Source organism: Oculina patagonica, chromosome 13 (assembly GCF_052425735.1).
Source record: "Oculina patagonica isolate OP01 chromosome 13, crgOcupat, whole genome shotgun sequence".
Taxonomy (NCBI): domain Eukaryota; kingdom Metazoa; phylum Cnidaria; class Anthozoa; order Scleractinia; family Oculinidae; genus Oculina; species Oculina patagonica.
The window spans coordinates 17,151,644-17,173,123 of record NC_135770.1 but is presented as its reverse complement, the minus strand read 5'-3'; the positions used below and the strand labels follow the sequence as shown (position 1 = coordinate 17,173,123).

Genomic DNA, 21,480 nt, shown 5'->3' with positions numbered 1-21,480 from the left:
CCGAGATCTATTACCGTATTATAGGAACTTTACGATGCAAGTAATTAACACGTATTTAAAAACTTCGCGTTAATTTTAATCACCTTAATTTACGTATTTTAAATCGTATTTTACGTATTTTAAAACTTCGCGTTAATTTTAATCACCTTAATTTACGTCATTGTTAATTAGAATTGATAGCATTAAAATCATTTCTTCTTTATCATGTTAATTGCGCCTCTAATATCATCTACAAGAGGGTCCCCAGTTTATTAAGGATTCAGGCTCTGAAGCTGTGGGGATTGTGGCGGTTGTGGCAGACCACTTTATTTATGGCCGAGATTGGTGATGCCCGTTCTCAACCAAAATGATGGCAAAAAGGAATTAACATCATGTAAAAGCAACGTCACTTCAGTGTTATCATAATCACCTGTTTGATAATTAACTGTTTGTAGGCGTTATTATGCAAAAACATGACATGTCTGGCATAAAAAGCAGCCTTGAAGGCGGGAATATTATTCACTGTCAAGGAACCGTCCTGAATGAAATTCAGAGCATGAAACATCAATCCGATTAATCGAGTGTTCCTGGCTGGATTCTGTAGATACCTTTTGTGCAGAACAATGGCGATTGTAAACTTTACTGGAAGCGATAAACAGACTGAAACACTTGAACAACAGCTATGCTCGGCTGCTTTGACAGACGGAATATACCAACAGTTGGTGCATATCTCCGTATTCAACATTTTTCTATCCATGACTGCATTTCTTGGCAATGCTCTGATCCTGGTTGCGCTTCGAAAGGAGTCTGCCCTTCATCCGCCTTCCAAACTCTTGTTTCGTTGTCTGACAACAACGGATCTCTGCGTTGGTCTAATTGCAGAGCCGGTCTTTGTGATCCATCTGATGTCTATGGTTCACGAAAAATGGAATCTTTGTCGCTACACACTGCTCACGACGTACCTAGTTAGTTTTATTCTATGTCCCGTGACTTTGCTTACAACGGCTGCAATAAGCGTGGACAGACTTCTCGCCCTGTTGTTAGGGCTGAGATACAGGCAAGTTGTAACTTTGAAGCGAACATATGTGCACTTGTAGCTACCTTTTGGGTCATTTCCTTTGTCGCTGCAGTAGCGTATCTTGCAAATCACCAAATAACCATCTGGTATGGTCGTATAGTCATTCTTTTTTGTGTTGTAGCCTCAATCGTCTCCTACTCAAAGATTTTTCTTACCCTACGGCTACATCAGACTCAAGTACAAGGTCACGTTCAACAACAACAACAACAACCGTGCCAAGCAATTTCACTCAACATAGCGCGATACAGGAAGGCAGTGTCCAGTGCACTGTGGGTGCAGTTGACATTAGTTGCGTGTTATTTACCATATGGTATAGCTGGAGCTTTCAGTTATAGTAACCTGTCTCCATCGAGTGTCCTTGCTTTGAACGTTACGTCAACTCTAGTCTACTTAAACTCGTCGTTAAACCCGCTTCTTTACTGCTGGAAGATCAGCGAAGTAAAACAAGCAGTAAAGCAGACACTCAGAGACGCACTTTGTTGTTTATCGAATTAATTCATCGTTCTTCATAAGTAAAGCTGAATGGTTGGAAAGTCAAGGTAGAGTTTCATGTAAATTAGATTGGAATTGTTGCCGCGATTAAATAGCCAAATTATAGGAGTCAAAGCACTTGATTTTGAAAGCCATCATTTTTATATTTTCACATTGTTATGAATAATCTTTATAAAATATGGTATGCTACAACAGCTTCCCGAAACATTTTCGGCTCATAAGTCAGCTAGAAAATGATACTCAGGAAAATAGTTTGTTATTTTCTTTCGTATGCGCTAACAAACTAAGGTCTCTTTAATAAACAGCTTAAGTTTTCAGGATATTATAGAAAGTATAATCCACCATTACTATATCTTTCAGATAGAACGAGGCTGTGATGGTCAATTTTACGGGCCGTTTTCTACATTACGGCTCGCAAAAACTTGACAGTTCACGTGATGCCATAATTAAGTTTGTTATCAACATGTCGCAAAAACGCTACTTAAAACTTGCGCTTTTACGAATAGTCTGCAAAAACTGTCAAGAAGCCTAAATGCTGCCACCCTCTGTTTCGACAATCGTAGTACCTATTTCCATTTGTTCAGTTATTTAATATGAGATGGTCACCCGCAATAAGTGATTCAGCTAATGATTTAATTTAGCGACAAGTGCTGAGACTGATTCAGTTCAGCTCTGCAGGCCAAACACCTCTCAAAACGACACTTAAATGTTCCTAACCCATAACCCTTATTATTAATTATATATAAACAAACAACACAACCAGAACATTTGTGGGGAAAGAGGTAAGGGATGAAGCACACCAATAGGCCATTTCCGATATTTTAAAATTCTAACTTGGATCCGAGGCTTGGGGGAATAAAACAAAAGAAATCACGTTGAGGTTCAGGGATGAATAAATCATTTCTTTTGTTTTATTCCCCCAAGCCTCGGAGCCAAGTAAGAATATTAATATATCGGAATTGGCCTATTAAGAGTTCTATGTCACTTTTCCTAGGATTACCCCGGGGGTGATAATCCACCAGGGTACTCAGTACGAGGTGCTAATTCTCAAGAGGGGGGTGATAATCCCCCAAGGGTACTTAGTGAAAGGTGTTCATCCGCGCTAGGGGTCAAATCCCCCGGGTTAAGGAGTAATAAGAGTCTACATTTAAAGGAAAAGCAATTAAAAATAAATACTATGTAAATTCCTTTAGCTGATTTTGTTGTTAAATCACAACATAGAAAATGCGCAGTGTGTTTTCGGCTGACCTGATCCCCTTTAGTTCTCACCGGAAGCGTTTTGATCGCTATCTGGACGGCAACCGTAAAACAGAGATCAACATTGGCAAGAAACTAACAAATTCAAGGACTAAGCAACAACGGCAGACGTCTAGAAACAGCTTAAAGCCGAAGGGAAGTGAAGCGAAGCAAAATCTTTCACTGCTTGCATTCAAAGTCATGCCTTATTTCCATAGATCAAGAACTAACATCGTTGTTTTATCATCCAAAATCCTTCTTGTTGGAAAAATGATTAATTCTTAATTAGGAAGCTTCTAATGTTACTGAATAAAACCAACCCCCGGAAAAGCATCCCCTGAATTGAAGTAAATTCTGGTTCTAATAAAGCCGAGGTGAACCTCGGCTCTGCTTCATCCTTTAATAGGGTCAGGGTTTTTAAAGACCCTTTGCTACACTCACCTATCCGAAATTGTCAGTCCCCCCCCCCCCCCCCGCGGGGGACGTAAAATAACGTCAATATTGTCAGCACCGTCTTTCTTTCCCGATCTGCCACTTGTTTATTTATAACCGTGAGGTCTTTCACTTCCCGTTTCATTTTCTTAAAGCACGATAAAGCTTCGGTTGTAAATTACTATTGGCAGCACCACGGGTACTCAGCAAGCCTGTGAGCGTAAGTAATTGTGATGACCTTTAATCTTCCGAAATGCTTACATGCTAAGGGAAGCAAGACAATGAACATAAAACTCACATATTAAGGAAAGAGATTTATCCGTTCTAAATTTTGATGCGTGGGCCCTCTGTGTTAAAGATGAATTCCAGTCCGTACTGCGCAATCTCGGCTGCAATGTTTATGTGAGCCCACTCGAAGGGAATGTTTACAAGCAAAACTAAAAATTCCGCGACAAACTTACCTTTTTCTTCATTATTAACGCCAGATATCCTTGCAGAACAAATAATAACGAGTAGAAGAACCTTGACGCTATTTCAAACCGACGTTTCAGCTCATCGGAAACTCTTGAACGAAACGAACCGTAATGGCGGACTAAAAAACGTCATGTATGCTGTCACCGAAGTGTAACGTTTCAACGAATTCAAAACAAAAACGAAAACAAACCCCGAGTCTGCGCAGTACGGACTGGAAATCAGCTTTAAAGTGTAGACCAAAAAATATCAATCCCCTGTCGTATGAACACCATTTTTCAGATGTGAAGATAAGGTCTCCCCCATAAAAAATTGCAAACACTGAACTCCAAGCATCTGAAAGCTGAAACCAGCTGAAACACTCAATACTACTTTCATTACTTTTGTATTTAATTTTCTTCATATCCTGCCTCGAGGCCCATTAACTCTCAAGACGGTTGATTTACTCTTATACTTTGACAAGGTAAAGTAGTTTTTTTCTTTTCTTATCTTTTAGACTGAAATTAAATTTGATGGAGCACATGATAAGAGCTCAGAGTTCATAAAAGGTGTCAACTCTCGTACTTTAAATCATTTGGCAGTTGACATGTTTGAAGATATAAAAGAAGTGAATACGCCATGTAAATTAGTGTAGAACAAAACAGAAGCGCATAGATTTTGATAAGTTATCTAACGTTTAAACTTTAAACGCCTGCACTGAAGGAAAAATGGCAATACCAAACTTGACTGAACCTGAAAAACACACTGAAATGTTCCAAAAACTGCTATGCTCGGCTGGGTTAACAGACGGAATACACAAACATTTGACGTTTATTTTGATGTTGAACATTTTCCTTTCTATGACTGCATTTCTTGGAAATGCTTTAATCCTAGTTGCCCTTCGAAAGGAGTCTTCCCTTCATCCGCCGTCCAGACATTTGCTTCGTTGTCTAGCAACAACTGATCTCTGCGTTGGTCTTATTTCAGAGCCTCTCGCTGTTGCCTATTGGATATTTTTGCTCCGCGAAGATTGGAGCCTTTGTCGTTTGGCAATAGACACTTGCCTCGCAGTGAGCTTTGCTTTGGGTTTAGCGTCTTTATTTACAATAGCTGCAATAAGCGTGGACAGACTTCTCGCTCTGTCGTTGGGGCTGAGATACAGACAAGTTGTAACTTTGAAGCGAACATATGCGATTTTAGGTGTCTTTTGGGTTGTGTCCATTGCTGGTGCTACACTGTACCTCATAAATTACCTTATAACATTCTGGTTTGGCTATGTAGTTATACTGATATGTTCAGTGACCTCAGTCGCGTCCTACACAAAGATATTTTGCACACTCTGTCGTCATCAAACTCAAGTAAAAGTCCATGTTAAAAAAGATCAACCGAGCCAAGCAATTCCACTAAACATAATGCGACACAGAAAGGCAGTGTTAAGTACGATATGGGTGCAAATGGCATTAGTTGTTTGTTATTTACCATACGGTATAGTGACAGCTGTGCTTAGTTACAGCCCTCTAACATCATCGATGTTCCTCGCTTGGGAAATAACAACGACTTTTGTTTACTTCAATTCAACGATAAACCCGTTTCTTTACTGCTGGAAGATCAGCGAAGTAAAACAAGCAGTAAAGCAGACAATCAGAGACGCACTTTGCTGTTTATCGAGTTAGTTCATCATTGTTTAACACTCATGTTGTATTCCTTAAAAATAAATCTAAAACGTTGTTAGTTTGTATGTTAATGTCGATAATGTGTTGGCTTTAATTTTGAAGATTTTTGACTTGGTGATGGAAAATGTCAAGTACTTTTTTAAAAGATGCTGTCAAAAGTACTTTTAAAATACGTTTGCAAATTAAAATTACTGAGTAGTAAGGAAGTAATAAATCTAGATTTAAAACATGCTGCATGCCTTTGGCCTTAAACGTGTTTTTTTTCTAAATTGTGTGCCGGCGAACGATGAGTTTGCATGCGCGCTTTAAAAATTGTAACAAAGGTTTTCAAATTGATCAGGTGTTCTTGCATATAAGAAGAAATCGCTTTTTCGCAATAACTAAAATGCGGAAGAGACCAGATGTTTTTCGAAATATAAATTTGACAACTCCAAAGTAGCCCACCTTGCAAACAATTTAATATTTAATGTTACCAAAAATGCAAATGTATGACGTCACAACTCCAAAGGGTTTAACCTGTCAATCAAAAGTTCATCAAATATGGAAACCAAATAAAGTGCTCATAAAAACTATATATAGTTTACATGCTTTCAATTCTTTGTTATGCTTTCAATGCCAGTGACAACTAGCTACCTTAGTCGAAAGCTCGCAGATTACTTTAAGGTTACTATTTGCTAACGGCTACTAATTTAATAGCTGGGCGAAAATCGCTCAATGAAGTACTCGCTGAAATTTGTCTCGGTCAAATTTAATACTAGTTAAGTTCAAGTAAACGGAACATGCGGAACGCTACTTTTTGGTTTACTGGTTCACACCACAATGAGTCATACCGGTGCGAGTTCTTGAACGAAAACTCGATCCAGTAACATGTAAACAATTAACGATATGAGATAAGTGTCTTGGCAGACTGGAATATGTACGCATGCGTAGTTTGCGCCATCAAATCCAAGATGAATTCCTTATTTGTGATGGACATGCGTATTTTATCAGTGCAAATTGTCTCTTCATGCCGGTAAACGCAGCATGACTGAATTACGCACTCCCGCACCGGTATGGAACTCCCACCGACTCGAGTTTTCACGTGTGAACACCCTTAGACACAGTGTTTATTTTGCAATAAGGCAGGCCATACAATTTGGTTGACCATACAAGTTAACAGGCAGCTTTAACATTGGAGTTTGTTTCTGATGTAAAGATTGCTAACCGCATGGAATAACCTGTAGATAATGATTGCAGTCTGAGGACCTTTGAGGGTTTTTTATGATATCCAGAATAACCAATTTCGTGTAAGCGTTGTCACCCGAATTTGATGACTGTGGCTGATTATCGAGATCTTTCACTTGATATCTGGCATCCCAGAACAAACCATAGTTAGGATAGCCGCAATGATTTTTTTTGTCAAGCAAACTGACCATGTTACTATAAAAAAATAAACTTTGTGACAGTTGAAGTTACTTCCAAAACGTATAGTACTGAAACAAAAAGGGTTACACAGCATTTTTTTTTCAAACTAGCCATTTGTTCTCTACCTGGAAGAGGGCAAACAAAGTTCAAAATCATGCCGTTTCTCGGAAAACTGGCTTGTAAAAATGGTGACGTATCTGCACCAAAATGGTATTTAAGAACCAAGTTATGAATTATAATTTCGCTATAAGGTAGAATCTAGATCTCTCGAACCTCTAGAGGGAAACGAAAATTGTTTCGAGGAATCGGAAGTTTCGAGAAACCGAGGGATCGAGAAATCTGGATTCTACTGTAAATGCAATGTTAGCTAATGCCTATTTTAAATCCAAGCGATAGCAACGGCGGAAGTCGAAACTCTTGCTTTTGTTTTCGAAAGTGACGACGCACAGAAAACGAAAATCGAACTCCGTTTTCCAGTTAATATAAAGTTTATTTAGAAAACATTTCTCACTTGAGTGCAAGTTTTAACGGTGAAACTACAGATCACCTAATTGTAGAACAATGGCGATAACAAACTTTACTGGAGAAGACAAAGAGACTGAAACTTTCGAGGAACTGCGATGTTCGGCCAGCTTGTCAAAGGAAATGAACGTACACTTGATATATCTAGCAGCAATCAACATTTTCCTGTCACTTACTGCATTTCTTGGGAATACTCTGATCCTAGTTGCCCTTCGCAAGGAGTCTTCCCTTCATCCGCCGTCCAAACTTATGCTTCGTTGTCTGACAATAACTGATCTCTGCGTTGGTCTTATTTCTGAGCCTCTCGGTGTTATCCGTTGGATATCTATGGTCAACGAGGACTGGGATCTTTGTCGATATTCATTTGCCACTTGCTTCATCGCGGGCTACATCTTGTCTTCAGTTTCTTTGATGACGCTTACTGCTATAAGCGTGGACAGACTTCTTGCCCTAGTGCTGGGGATGAGATATAGACAAGTTGTAACTTTGAAGAGAACCTACGTGGTCGTAGTTAGCTTTTGGCTTGTGTCCACTGTCGCTGCTTCATTGTACCGTATTAATCACCTTATTGCATATTGGTATGCCAATATGACGATATTATTATGTCTGTTAACCTCAATTATTTGCTACACAAAGATTTTCCTAACACTCCGTCATCATCAAACTCAAGTTCAACGGGAACAACAGAGTCAAGCCATTCCACTGAACATAGCGCGATACAGAAAGGCAGTGTTCACTGCACTATGGTTGCAGTTGACATTAGTTGTTTGTTATCTACCATACGGTATTATGGCAGCTCTTGTCACAAGACGTATACTATCTTCATCCAATCTTTTTGGTCTTATTGCATTGGAGTTTGCAGTGACTCTGGTGTACTTAAACTCATCGTTAAACCCGCTTCTTTATTGCTGGAAGATCAGCGAAGTCAAACACGCAGTAAAGCAGACGATCAGAGACGCACTTTGCTGTTAAAAAGTTATTTTTTGTAGAGTATTCCTCTACAAAGTAACTACAACTCATGGAAGCTCAGAAAGATTAATCATCGGATTATAATTGACAGAATCAAATTGTCATCGGATTATAATTGTTAGTTTCGTCAGTTTCACTTGGATGATAAGGACAAGGCTTACAAAAACACGACACAAAAACTGTTTGTTTAAAAAGCCATCGTTTTTGAGTTCACAGTGAAATAAATGATAAATGATAAAATAAAGGATGTGTTATAACATCCGCAATACAATATCTAGCACAACGAGTTTTACTTTTCGATACTTTTCAAGCGGCTTCGAAAGCGTTGTTGAGGAGAATAATTTTTTAGTTCTTGTTTTTTAGTTAAGCTTCTTAAAGTCGTTCTTCTAGCCGTCTGTCGTACTTGTTCGTGTTTGATGATAGAAACCGAATAGAGAACTTCTTATGAGAGTTCTATTAATAGTACAGTACTGAGTAGTTTACGTTATAACGCTAACGGTGAATACGCCAAAATTTTCTAACAAATAGTTAAGGTGGAGTCAATTGTTGCAATGCAAAGATGGGTTATTAACCAGACCTCTCACAGATAAGTTTTTAGCACATGTTTATTCCATAAAGAGTCATTTTAAGATTTTCAAATCACGGCCATATTGACAAGACACGTGATCAGACCGGAAAGAAAAATGAAAACGCTAAAAACTCTAACAGCACGTAGATTTGGAAATTAAAATCAGTGCCTTAGATAAAGAACGTCCACATGCTTAATTTGACGTATAAAAAATGTATAGTAAATGTTGTTTATAGTGGTCATGCACTTCGCATTATTAAAAAAAGTTGTAATGTAGTAAACACTAGTATTTACAGAGTTTCTTCAGTAACGTTTCTTTTTTATGTGTTTAAAACAGCTATTGCTATATAAGGCAGATTATAAAGAAGCCCTGTTATTTCTGTTTCGTAAAAAAAAGATCGGAACTCTTAATCTTTACGTCCGACGGTTGGGATTTTTAATTTTAACGCACTGTTTGGGACTGGCACTAATTACACTCGTACAATGAATATATATAAATGAATAAAGTTTTCATACCAGGTGCTTCCCCTAATAAAATTCAATATTTAGCCGCGTTACGAAACGCTCCAAAATTGCTTGCCACAACACACGGCGGTCTTCAGTAATCCCTTAGCAACGACTGTGGATCTGCATTTAAGAAAGCGACAGTTTGTGCTAGCGATCAGCAGTCCTGTGTTCTTTGCCATGTTCTATGGTCAAATGGCGGAGACTACAGACTCTATTGAACTGCCTGACTGTGAGTATGAGAGTCTGCTGGAGTTGTTTCGTTTCTTGTACAGCGACAAAGTAAATTTAAGCGGAAGTAATGTGATGCAAGTGTTTTACTTAGCGAACAAATATAGGGTGCCTTCACTCTCTGGGAAATGTACCAAATACCTACGAGACAATTTAAAAGCATCAAACGTGTTTTGCATTTTGCCGCACGCTCAGAAATTTGACGAAGAAAAAAATTTGGAAGGTTGATGCTGGAAAGTGATTGACAAGCAAACAGAAGAAGGTGTGACGTCAGATGAATTTGTTACACTTGAGCGTTCCCTGGTCGAGTCTGTTGTGAAGAGAGAAAGGTTGAACGTGAAAGAAGTGGAACTGTTTAAAGCTGTTGATCGCTGGGCCACAAAAGAAATTGAAAGGCAAGGAATAACTCCTGGTGGCAAAACGAAGAGACGAATCCTGGGAGAAGAGATCGTAAAAGCGATTAGGTTTCCATTGATGTCACAGAAGGTGTTTGTCTCTGTTGTATTTGATTGTTATATTCTTACTTTCAAAGAGATTAGTGACATGATGAAATACTATAGTGATGTTTTATCATCTTCTTTGCCGTAAATAATAAAGATGGTAGATTTTAAGCTCGGTGATAAATAGTGAAGAAATTATTCTACATGACACGAGCGTGGGACAAAGAAAAAAATCTGAGTCCCCGACGGGAATCGAACCCATGGCCTCCCAGATACCGGTTGGGCGCTCTAACCAACTGAGCTACGTGAGACTCGCTGTGAGCTAGGCCATTTACTTGGTTGATAAGTGGCACGCGTCCTCCATACTGCTAGGATCAACAATGTCGAAATCATCAAATTTGTAGTAAATAATAAAGATGGTAGGTTTTAAGCTTGGTGATAAATAGTGAAGAAATTATTCTACATGACACGAGCGTGGGACAAAGAAAGAAAAAAAAATCTGAGATTTTTCTTTGTCCCACGCTCGTGTCATGTAGAATAATTTCTTCACTATTTATCACCGAGCTTAAAATCTACCATCTTTATTATTTACTACAAATTTGATGATTTCGACATTGCTGATCCTAGCAGTATGCAGGACGCGTGCCACTTATCAACCAAGTAAATGGCCTAGCTCACAGCGAGTCTCACGTAGCTCAGTTGGTTAGAGCGCCCAACCGGTATCTGGGAGGCCATGGGTTCGATTCCCGTCGGGGACTCAGATTGTTTTTCTTTGTCCCACGCTCGTGTCATGTAGAATAATTTCTTCACTATCTTCTTTGCCATTTGTAGAAGCCCCAAGAACTGCACTCGTTTACCGATGCTCCAGATTTGCAAAGTTCCCTCTGGAAAGTAATTCATGGGGCTATTCTAGTTCTACAGCCGACCGTATTTTTGTCACTGTCAACAAGCCTATCATGTTACACAGAGTTCAGCATTTTGGGTCCAAAGGTGGCAAGCACACGGTTTCCACTGAAGTAAAAGATACCACAGATGGCTCTTCCCTTGTGAAACAATCAGGATCCTACGCTTCGGTACATGATGAGACTTGTGGTTATTATGGCTTTGATGTGTTATTTAATCATCCGGTTAATTTAGTGGAAAATAAACAGTATGAACTAGTGTCACTCATCAAGGGTCCTTTGTCATGCTACGGTGAAGAACAACACACTTCTGTTGGTTCTGAAGGTGTCCAATTCGTCTTCAGAAGTTCGCCCATTGCCTGTAATGGGACTAGTGATTCACGAGGACAGTTTCCCGCTTTTGTTTTCAGCTTGTTCTATTAGTTTGGAGCTTCACAAATCACTTTTTTTTGCATAAGGACCTGTACTAACAGCAGAAGATCTCTTGGACGTTGCTCATTCTTCAGCACACTGTGATAGTGAGTGTTTTCTTCCCTGACTGGCTGGGAGATGCACCGAATACCTGTGAGCCAACTTAAAAGCATCAAAGTTGAAAAGTGCTTTGCATTCGGCCACACGATCAGAAATTTGAATATAAAGATTTAAAATTAAAACATCCAAAGAACGTACCCAAGGCTGAAATTTGGGTAAGAACAAAATTGTGAATGACAAAAGGTTACTTAGGGTTAGTGGGTTTAGGGCTCAGCCGATAGAAACCTCTCAAACTTGCCGTCTAGCAATAAACAATTGTCGATATTTGTGATCCACGTTTCCTAAAATATCAGAAACCCAGCTTTTGTTCCTGGGTTCCCAGCCTTATCCCCCCCCCCCCCCCTGTTCCCAATGATTTTATGGACATGTTCCCTCAATCTTCCGACTTATCTGCCGTGTTATGCGGACGCCATAATTGAAAGATTTGACCACTTTTTTGCGGTAGCTAAGACCACATGGAACCTACATGGAACACACATGGAACACAACGTCACAGCCAGGACATCTCTTTAACGTGTAGCGTTGAAAGGGGGCAACATTTTTAAGACTCCACAAAAAACTGAATGCATGGACTTCATAGACGGATTGTTTTCATATCATCATTTTTTTGTACTCAAACTGTAATTCACTTTGACTGAGAATTTTCCGGGTGCCAATGCTATACTTAAATTAGAAATATATCTTTGTGACCCGTGACCTGTAAATGAAACCTGCCAGTTAAGATGTGCCTATAATGCATAATTGGAACTGTCAGCCAAATCCTTACCTCTATGTCAGTCGTAATTTAGGCTAAAGCAAGGTATTGCACAGTTACGGCAACCAGCGAGTGTAAGCTTGCGCACGAGACCGGCTGAGTAAGTGGCATATTTTCTTCGACCAAGCAATCAGAGAGGAAACACTTTTTTGACGAATCGAATTTAACCACTGATCCCAGCCTGTGCAGCTTAATAAATTGTCGACAGTAGTATAAAAATTACAAAGATCAGTTTTGACAGAATAAAATCAGACTTTGGCAACAGTAATTTTGCAGTGAGGATAAATAAATTATGAGTAAAACTTGAAAATACCGCCTTTCAACTACGTTCCAAGATTGGAAATGTAAATATCCATGATAACATTGCCAAGAAAACAGCGCCGGTAACAGATGTAAAATCTGGCCAACACAGTATTTTACTGCCATAAGCAGATTTCTTCTTGGAGAGTTTCCCAGTTGATGGATCGAGCGATAATTATTGGAGCAATGACACAGCATTTTGACTAAGCCATTTTAGGCAAATACATCATTAAATCGTCTTTAAATTTTTGTTCAGTCGATCTTTAATTTACAATTCTTTTTGCAATATCGTAGATTCAACTATTCTAAAATTCCGGATTTTTTGGTTTAACTTAGAGCAAGAATTCGGAAAACCCCCAATGCTTAAAATATATATGTCAAATAAATACACGAATATGTACATTAGGCATGTACCATTATTATCACGGATTAAACAGAATTGAAATTTTAATTAAAGCCTTCGGGGTAATTTGCATTATATATAGCATGCTTTTCTTACAAGTAAAAGGCGTCCTCTTTCACATTTTTGGTCGATGCAGAGTTGCCCTAAAACACAAAGCCATAGCCATAATAGCAAGTAGGGCAAGAGTGAGCGTTAGCACATTTCACGGACATGAAAAGGTGCCAGTTTTCGATCGCCAGTTTTCATCGTCCGGTTTCCAACGTGACTGGCTCAACAACGTTTGGCGATCCAAACAGCCTTCGTTCGAATTCTTTAGCTCCTTGAAAAACTTTCATTAACAGCAGCTCAACAAAAGCGATTCTAAAATGTTTCTTTCGTACTGTGTAAATCACCGGGTTAAGAAGCGAGTTGAGAACTATTGGTAAAATGGCTACCTGAAGAACTGCAGTTTCTATATCGGACGGCTGTCCACCGATATACCGTCTTAAAGTTAATAAAAATACGAATGGCGGAAAGTAACACAAGCCGATCGCTAATATTATTATGGTCGTTAACTTTAAGGCTTTCTTTTCCTTTCTAAATCTCGCTCTTGCCTCTAAAGAAACTTGTTGAGCAAGAATCTGCTTTTCATGTCGACGGGCTTCTCTGTAAACTAAAACTTGAAGCAAGATGATCGAAGCAACAATTGTTCCTTGGAGAATTATTGCAGCGCCCGGTATATACGTTAAAACGAGTCGTAATGGTATGACAAGCCACCCAAGAATCGAAGCAACTATCAGGCGACGTTTAGTGACGAATGTGCTATGAATAAAAGGGTATTTAATGGCCAAATATCGCTCTCCGCTGATTAAAGCCAGGTGCAACAGCGATGTAGCGCCAAAACTGAGAAAACAGATGAGAAATGCCGATGTTATTTCACAAACTTCATCAGTCCGTTTACCTTGAAGAAGCAAAATGGCCACGGTTACGTGCAGGGGTTGTACAACAAGACCCACCATCAGATCAGTAAGCGCCAAACTTGCCAACAAAATGTTAAGATGTGTTTGTAGTCGTCGTTTGGTTTTCACGCCCACCATTACCAACGCGTTCAACAAAACTGTAAAAGGACAAGAAAGCAATTCAATAACAGCTGCTGCGATGAGAAAACCGTAAAACTGTGAAGGAAAATGCTGTGGATCTGACTTCGGTAAGATTTTGCAAATGTTTTTAGTCCAGTTAGACGAGAAAAGCGAATCCATATTTCTTCTAGTAAGTGAATCAGCGATAGTCAAATGCCTTTTCGCTGAAGTTGTACCTGTAATTCAAATAAAAGAGACTTGGCCTTCGAATCTTTACAAGTAAAACAAAGCTTTTTGAAAAGAACTTCAAAGGCAAAAGTAGGGATTTAAATTCAGTCGAACCCATATTAAAATGGTAAGTGGCCGCTTAAAGGAGTTTGTCGGCAATTATCTTTAAGCTTGATAGAAATACTACTTTATTGTCGGGAAATTAAAAGATCAGCACTTAGCTCTTTTGTTCAATGGGGCTTTGTCACGGATTTTAAAAGAATTTTAAAACAACCAAAATATATATTTGTGCGGTTGGAAACCTAAAAAGAATGTCAATTTTCAGTAACAATTGCACTGAATATATTAACCCTTAATATGCTGAAATTACTCCAAAAACACGTTTTTTTAACCGTTAATTGGTTTTCTTGACTCTACGGTCCTAAATTTCTCTAAACTTTGCTAGAAATGCACTTTCTGAAACATCAGTAAATTTTGATGAAAATTCCATGTAAAAATGTACAATATTTTACTTTGGCGCATGCGCATAAGCCAAAATTCGGACTTTTTTTAACTCGCTTATGTATCACTAAACCTTTGCTTATAAGGATTATGTTCAAGATTAAAATACTTTGACGCTAACTTTTTATTGGCGGTGAAAATCTAGGTTCTGTCTTGTTGGATTGGTCCCGGCTTGTCGTTCTTTGTCGTCAGATTGTGTGTCTGTGTTTGTGTTAGATTTAGAGCCTTAAATATAAACATTCTTGATATCACACGTCAACGCGCTATCTGTTTTTCAACTTTTGACGAGAAATGCTTATTGCACATTCACAACTAGGTTCACATGGTCTCTTTTACCAAGGAAATGGTCAAGAAATGGACGTATTTACCTAGGAAATAAGTCAGAAATTAAGTGCTTCAAGATATAGACTCAAGATGCTCAATTTTCTACCAAACATTTAAAATCATCACGAGGAAGTTTCTTTACATTTCTCTTAATATCAATATTTTTTCCACTGGGATTAAAGTTGGCAACTGACAAATAATAAATCTGTTAAAAGCGTGTTTATCTAGACGTATGATAATATGTTTACATATGGCTTCCTCGATAAAGTCTGCCGGCCAATATGTGCCAATTTCTCCCTCTTCCCTATTTTGTTAAGCCAAAATTTTTCCATCCTCACTATTTTTTGCCAAAATTTCTCCCTCCTCTCTTATTTTTTTGGCCATTTCTCCCTCCTCCCTAAGTAGATCGGGTGGTCGCTTGAGCTAAGATACAAACAAGTTGTAACTTTGAAGCGATCATATGTGTTTTACCTTTTGGCTAATGACGATTGTCGCTGCCACGTCGTATCTTATAAATCACCTCATAAAGATTAGATATGGCTATCTAGTTATACCATTATGCCTAGTAACGTTAATCGTCTTCTACAGTAAATGTTTACCACACTTCATCATTATTAGACTCAAGTACAAGACCATGTTCAACAAGAACAGCAACCGCTGAACATATATAGCATGATACAGAAAGGCAGTGTCCAGTGCATTGGGGGTACAGTTGACATTAGTTGCTTGCAGTGAGACTTCCATACTAGTGCTCCATTCAGCACGTAAAAGTAACCTTTCTCTCAACGACATGTCTCGTCGCGGAATTTACAATTTCTTTAGTTTACTTTAACACATAGTTACATAGAATTAAGCCGAAACGATAAGACGTTCTTTTGTACCTGTCACTGAAAACAAAAAATGGGAAACCATGGTTGTTTACCATTTATTAAATATTTACGGAAATTTCAGTTGGAGTGTAAATCGAACACTACTTTTTGGTTCACTGGTTCACACCACAACGGTGCGAGTTCATTAACGTTCATTAATGGAAACTCGATCCAGTATCATATAAACGATAAACGGCCACTCGTTTCGATATGAAATACCATATTTATTCGATTAAACGCCGTGGCGTTTATTAAATTTTTCGTGATTCGAGTGCGGCGTTTCTTCAAGGGCGGCGTTTATACGAGGGCTGCGTTTATTAAGAATTCAATTTATTTCTTGCTAACAATAGTATGGTAACTGAACATTTGAATTTTAAAAACAGAAAAAAATGTTTTTGTTCTTGTCTGAAAAGGCATTTTCAATATCTTAAAACATTGTTACAATCAAGTAAAATGTTTTTCTTGAGGCTTGCTTAAACTTGATCACTACTGCATTTGCTTTTTGACTCTATTATTGCAATAACCGCATCATGATGCGGCATTTATTCGAGGGCGGCGTTTATTCATATTTCTACCCTGATGTGCGGTGTTTATTCGAGGGCGGCGGTAATTCGAGGAAGGCGTTTAATCGAATAAATACGGTAAGTCTCTTGAAAGACTGGAATGGGTACGCATGCGTAGTTTACGTCATCATATCCAAGATGGACTCCATATTGTGATGGACAAACTTTCCACGTAAACCACAGTTAACAAAGCCAAAACATTACATCCCCTTGGCGTAAACAGACGTGACGAAGCACGTCAATTGCACTTGTTAATTAGTTCTTATAACCAATCATTGTTAAGTACTTTTTCAAAACATTTTGTTTGTAACGATCCTTTTACTTTTCTCACATTTTTCCGCCCAACCCCTAAGGAAGGTTGGTATTGCAAACCGAAATATAGGGCAAAGTTTTTTCATTATATTTTAATAGTTTTATCCATTTTGTTTATTTTCGCTTACGCCGTCAGGATCAGTTTGCCGTCTATATTTTTCATATTCATGATCACCGCTATGATGGTTTTTGTTTTGTTTTTTTATAAAGCAAACTAACCATGCTGTCTGGCAGGGGGAAAACATTGATTGGCTCGTCAAAATGGTGAAGTATCTTGCGCCAAAATCACATTTGAGAGTTATGGAATAATGATTTCGTTATTAAGATTAGTTTAAAGTACAGTAGAATCTCGATTTCTCGAACCCACGGTTTCTCGAAACTCTCGTTTTCTTGAACCAATTTTCAATTTCCTTGGATAATACTTCTCTGTAATTTTACCCCTGATTTCTCGAACCTACAGTGGAAACGAACGTTGCTTCGAAAAAATCGGGAGTAAAATAACAGAGAAGTACTATCCAAGGGAAAATAAAATTGGTTCGAGAAGTCGGAAGTTTCTTGAACATTCTACCCTTTGAGAGCGTGTTTCAGTTGATTTAAAAAAAAGAATCTAATGTCTGATCTACCACAAAAATACCAGAAGAGAGACGGTGATATTCACAAACATCTCTGTATCATCAAGTTAGTAAATGAACGAAGGTAACGGAGGGAAATGCCACATTCTAAACTCGTTTCTCAAATGACACTTTGCCAGCCATCTTGAATAGCACTCATGCGAAGCGTGACGTCATACTGGTAGCGATGATTAAACCAACATTTTCCTTAGAGACATCCCCCCCCCCCTCCCCTGATTGTACTGTAAATGCAATGTTTATTTTGAATTAGCAAACGGAAGTCGAAACTCTCGCTTTTGTTTTCGAAAGTGACGACACACAGAAAACGAAAATCGAACTCCGTTTTCCAGTTAGTATGTTGTTTATTCAGAAAACACTTTTCACTTGAGTACAAGTTTTAACGGTAAAGCTACAGATCACCTCATTGCAGAACAATGGCGACAACAAACTTTACTGGAGAAGACAGCAATACTGAAACATTTAAGGAACTTCGATGTTCGGTCGTTTTGACAGAGGGAATGCACGTACACTTGATATATCTATCAGCACTCAACATTTTTCTATCCATAACTGCATTTCTTGGAAATACTCTAATCCTAGTTGCCCTTCGCAAGGAGTCTTCCCTTCATCCGCCGTCCAAACTTTTGCTTCGTTGTCTGACAACAACTGACCTCTGCGTTGGTCTAATTTCTGAGCCTCTCGGCGTTATCCGTTGGATATCTATAGTTAACGAAGACTGGAATCTTTGCCGATATTCATTTGCCTCTTACTTCATCGCGGGATATACCTTAGCTTCAGTTTCTTTGATGACGCTTACTGCTATAAGCGTGGACAGACTTCTCGCCTTAGTTTTGGGGCTGAGATATAGACAAGTTGTAACTTTGAAGAGAACCTACGTGGTCGTAGTTAGCTTTTGGGTTGTGTCCACTGTCGCTGCGACATTGTACCTTATTAATCACCTTATTGCATATTGGTATGGCAATATGATGATAGTATCATGTCTGTTAACCTCAATCATTTGCTACACAAAGATTTTCTTAACACTCCGTCACCATCAAACTCAAGTTCAACGGGAACAACCGAGCCAAGCCATTCCACTGAACATAGCGCGATACAGAAACGCAGTGTTCACTGCAATATGGTTGCAGTTGACATTAGTTTTTTGTTATCTACCGTATTGTGTCTATGGTATTATGGCAGCTCTTGTCCGAAGACGTGTACTATCTTCATCCAATCTTATTGGTCCTATTGTCTTGGAGTTTGCAGTGACTCTGGTATACCTAAACTCATCGTTAAACCCGCTTCTTTATTGCTGGAAGATCAGCGAAGTCAAACACGCAGTAAAGCAGACGATCAGAGACGCACTTTGCTGTTAATCGAGATAATTTGTTGTAGAGTATTCCTTTACAAAGGAAGGCTAAAACAGAAGGTAGCTCAGAAAGATTCATCATCGGATTATATTTGACAGAATAAATGAAATTGTCATCGGATTATAATTGTTAGTTGAGTTTCACTGGGACGAGCAGGACAAGACTTACAAAAACAAGGCACAAAAACTGTTTTTTTTTTTTAACAAAATGCCATCGTTTTTTAATTCATTGTGTAAAGAATACCTCGAGAATGATACATTTAAGGTTGTATTTTAACATCTATAACATCTCGCACTATGAGTTTTACTTTTCAAGCGGGTTCGAAAGTGTTGCTGAGGAGAATAATTTATTAGCTCTTTTCTTTAAGTTAATCTTTTTGAAAGTCGTTCTTCCAGCGGTCTGTAGTACTTGCTTCGTGTTTGATGATAGAAACTGATTTGAGAACTTCTTATGAGAGTTCTGTTAAGAGGGTCTCAATGGGGTGGTGGCTTTTACGGTTAACGGTTAAAATTTTGGCTTTTTTACGGCTAACGGTTAATTTATTTCCATTACGGTTAACAGAAGTTAAAAATTAATTTCCATTGTTTTTAAAAGTTAAAAATTAATTTCCATTATTGAAAAACATATTTTAGGACTTAGGACCATTCTGGGACGATAAAGTGAACTAGTTTGGTTTATTCATAACTACTGACCGATGTTTTACGGTTAACATATTTTACGGCTAACGGTTAAAATTTTCCAATTTTTACGCCTAACGGCTAAATTTTTGGCCCTTTTACGGCTAACGGTTAACCCCATTGAGACCCTCTGTTAATAGTGCAGTACTGAGTTGTTAACGTTATAACGCTAACGGTGAATATTTTAGAAATTTACAGCAAACAGTTCAGGGGGGTCAATCGTTGCAAAGATAGGTTTCTAACCATCATATTTTTAAAACCCGGCAGACCTTTCACAGATAAGCTTTTTGTACATGTTTGTTACATAAAGAGTCCTTTAAGATTTTCAAATCACGGCCATATTGACACGCGATCAGAACAAAAAGATGAAAAAAAAACTAAAACTCTAACGGCATTAAGATTTGGACATTAAAAGGAGTGCCTTAGATTAAGAACGTCCACAACCTTAATTTGACGTTTCATTTTTTTTTTTGAAATTCGCATTTTAATAAAAGTTGTAATGTAATTAACACTCGTATTTACAGAGTTTCTTCAGTAACGTTTCTTTTTTGTGTGTTAACGGTTTTTTGTGTGTTATTGCTATATAAGTCAGATTATAAAGAAGGCTCTGTTATTTCTGTTTCGTAATAAAAGATCGGAACTCTAACGCTTTACATCATGGTGTTGGGTTTTTTAATTTTAACGCACTGTTTAGGACTGGCACTAATTTATAATACTCACGTACAATGATATATTTTTCAAACCAGGTGCTCCCCCTAATAAAATTCAATATTTAGCCGCATTACAAAACACTCCAAAATTGCTTGCCACAACACACGGTCTTCAGTAATCCCTTAGCAACAACTCTGAATCTACATTTAAGAAAGCGAATATTTAGTAAATTCTGACGCTGATGAACGTAGCAAGCCGGGGAAGGCAAAAACCTCGAGTTAGAATATGGTTGGTTATTTGAATTTTACAATCAACGTTGATTAAAAACATAAACTAAAATGAAATGCGAATTAAAATGAATTGGAGCCTGACGCTAATCCTGAATTTAATCCTCCCTGTTCAGATATGAATTTGCCTTATTTCGCCGTTGTAGAAAGACATAGAATGATTTTCCTTTACGTACGTTTTCCGACAACTTTACATTTATATTATTTTCACTTTATCGAAGTTTTGCCGCTTTGAAGTTCTTTAAAAAAGGCATTGTTTTACGTTGAAATAAACGGCAATTAAAAGCCTCTGCAATTTAAATTGCAGGTAAAAAGTGCGGCGAAAAGACAGTTGAGCACGTATCTAACAGTTTAAATATGGAGTCGACTTCGTCTTCATCCAACGGGTCTAAAAACAGTTGTAAAGTCTTATTTATGTCAGACTCTCATTCACAATATTTTCCTACAAAGTTTTACGGTTTGCTTATCGTAGTAGCTGTCATTGAATTGCTTTCTTGTACTATTACCGTTTTCTTGAATGCGTTGGTAATGGTGGCCGTGAAAACCAAACGACGACTACAAACACATCTTAACATTTTGTTGGCAAGTTTGGCGCTTACTGATCTGATGGTGGGTCTTGTTGTACAACCGCTGCACGTAACCGTGGCTATTTTGCTTCTTCAAGGCAAACGTTCTAATGAATTTTGTGAAATAACATCAGCATTTCTCATCTGTTTTCTCAGTTTTGGCTTTACATCGCTGTTTCACCTGGCTTTAATCAGCGGAGAGCGATATTTGGCCATTAAATACCCTTTTATTCATAGCACCTTCATCACTAAACGTCGCCTAGTGGCTGCTTCGATTCTGGGCTGGACAGTTATACCATTACGACTCGTCTTAACGCGAGTACCGGCCATCTCAATTATTCTCCAAGGATTAATTGTTTCTTCAATCATCTCGTCTCAAGTTCTAGTTTATAGAGAGGCCCGTCGACACGAAAAACAGATTCTTTCTCGACAAGTTTCTTTGAAGGTTAGAGCGAAATTTGAAAAAGAGAAGAAAGCCTTAAAATTAACGACTCTGATGACATTGACAATCGGTTTGTGTTATTTTCCATCATTCTTCGCTATAACTTTTAGGCGACAAATTTTTGGCGATATGCAGGAAACGTTATGTCTTATT

General features: G+C 38.3%; 5 protein-coding genes and 1 pseudogene across 5 annotated transcripts; 5 read left to right on the top strand and 1 right to left on the bottom strand.

Moving 5' to 3' along the window:
- Positions 1-452: 452 nt before the first annotated feature.
- LOC144635763 (adenosine receptor A3-like) lies at positions 453-1,649 on the top strand (annotated as a pseudogene).
- Positions 1,650-4,395: 2,746 nt separating this feature from the next.
- LOC144634750 (adenosine receptor A2a-like) lies at positions 4,396-5,340 on the top strand. The gene has a single exon (XM_078493768.1). The coding sequence runs from the start codon at positions 4,396-4,398 to the stop codon at positions 5,338-5,340; it is 945 nt and encodes a 314-aa protein (XP_078349894.1).
- A 1,946-nt stretch (positions 5,341-7,286) lies between these two features.
- On the top strand, positions 7,287-9,443 carry LOC144635880 (melanocyte-stimulating hormone receptor-like). Its single transcript, XM_078494993.1, has one exon. The coding sequence runs from the start codon at positions 7,306-7,308 to the stop codon at positions 8,236-8,238; it is 933 nt and encodes a 310-aa protein (XP_078351119.1). The 5' UTR covers positions 7,287-7,305; the 3' UTR covers positions 8,239-9,443.
- Positions 9,444-9,502: 59 nt separating this feature from the next.
- LOC144636982 (BTB/POZ domain-containing protein 6-B-like) lies at positions 9,503-12,296 on the top strand. The gene is made up of 3 exons (XM_078496168.1): positions 9,503-9,589; positions 9,773-10,122; positions 10,775-12,296. Exons 1-3 carry the CDS (start codon positions 9,503-9,505, stop codon positions 11,301-11,303), a joined length of 966 nt encoding a protein of 321 aa, XP_078352294.1. The 3' UTR covers positions 11,304-12,296.
- An 814-nt stretch (positions 12,297-13,110) lies between these two features.
- Positions 13,111-14,106, bottom strand: LOC144636981 (octopamine receptor beta-1R-like). The gene has a single exon (XM_078496167.1). The coding sequence runs from the start codon at positions 14,104-14,106 to the stop codon at positions 13,111-13,113; it is 996 nt and encodes a 331-aa protein (XP_078352293.1).
- A 3,653-nt stretch (positions 14,107-17,759) lies between these two features.
- LOC144635999 (melanocortin receptor 3-like) lies at positions 17,760-18,776 on the top strand. The gene has a single exon (XM_078495134.1). The coding sequence runs from the start codon at positions 17,769-17,771 to the stop codon at positions 18,708-18,710; it is 942 nt and encodes a 313-aa protein (XP_078351260.1). The 5' UTR covers positions 17,760-17,768; the 3' UTR covers positions 18,711-18,776.
- The last annotated feature ends 2,704 nt before the right edge of the window (positions 18,777-21,480 follow it).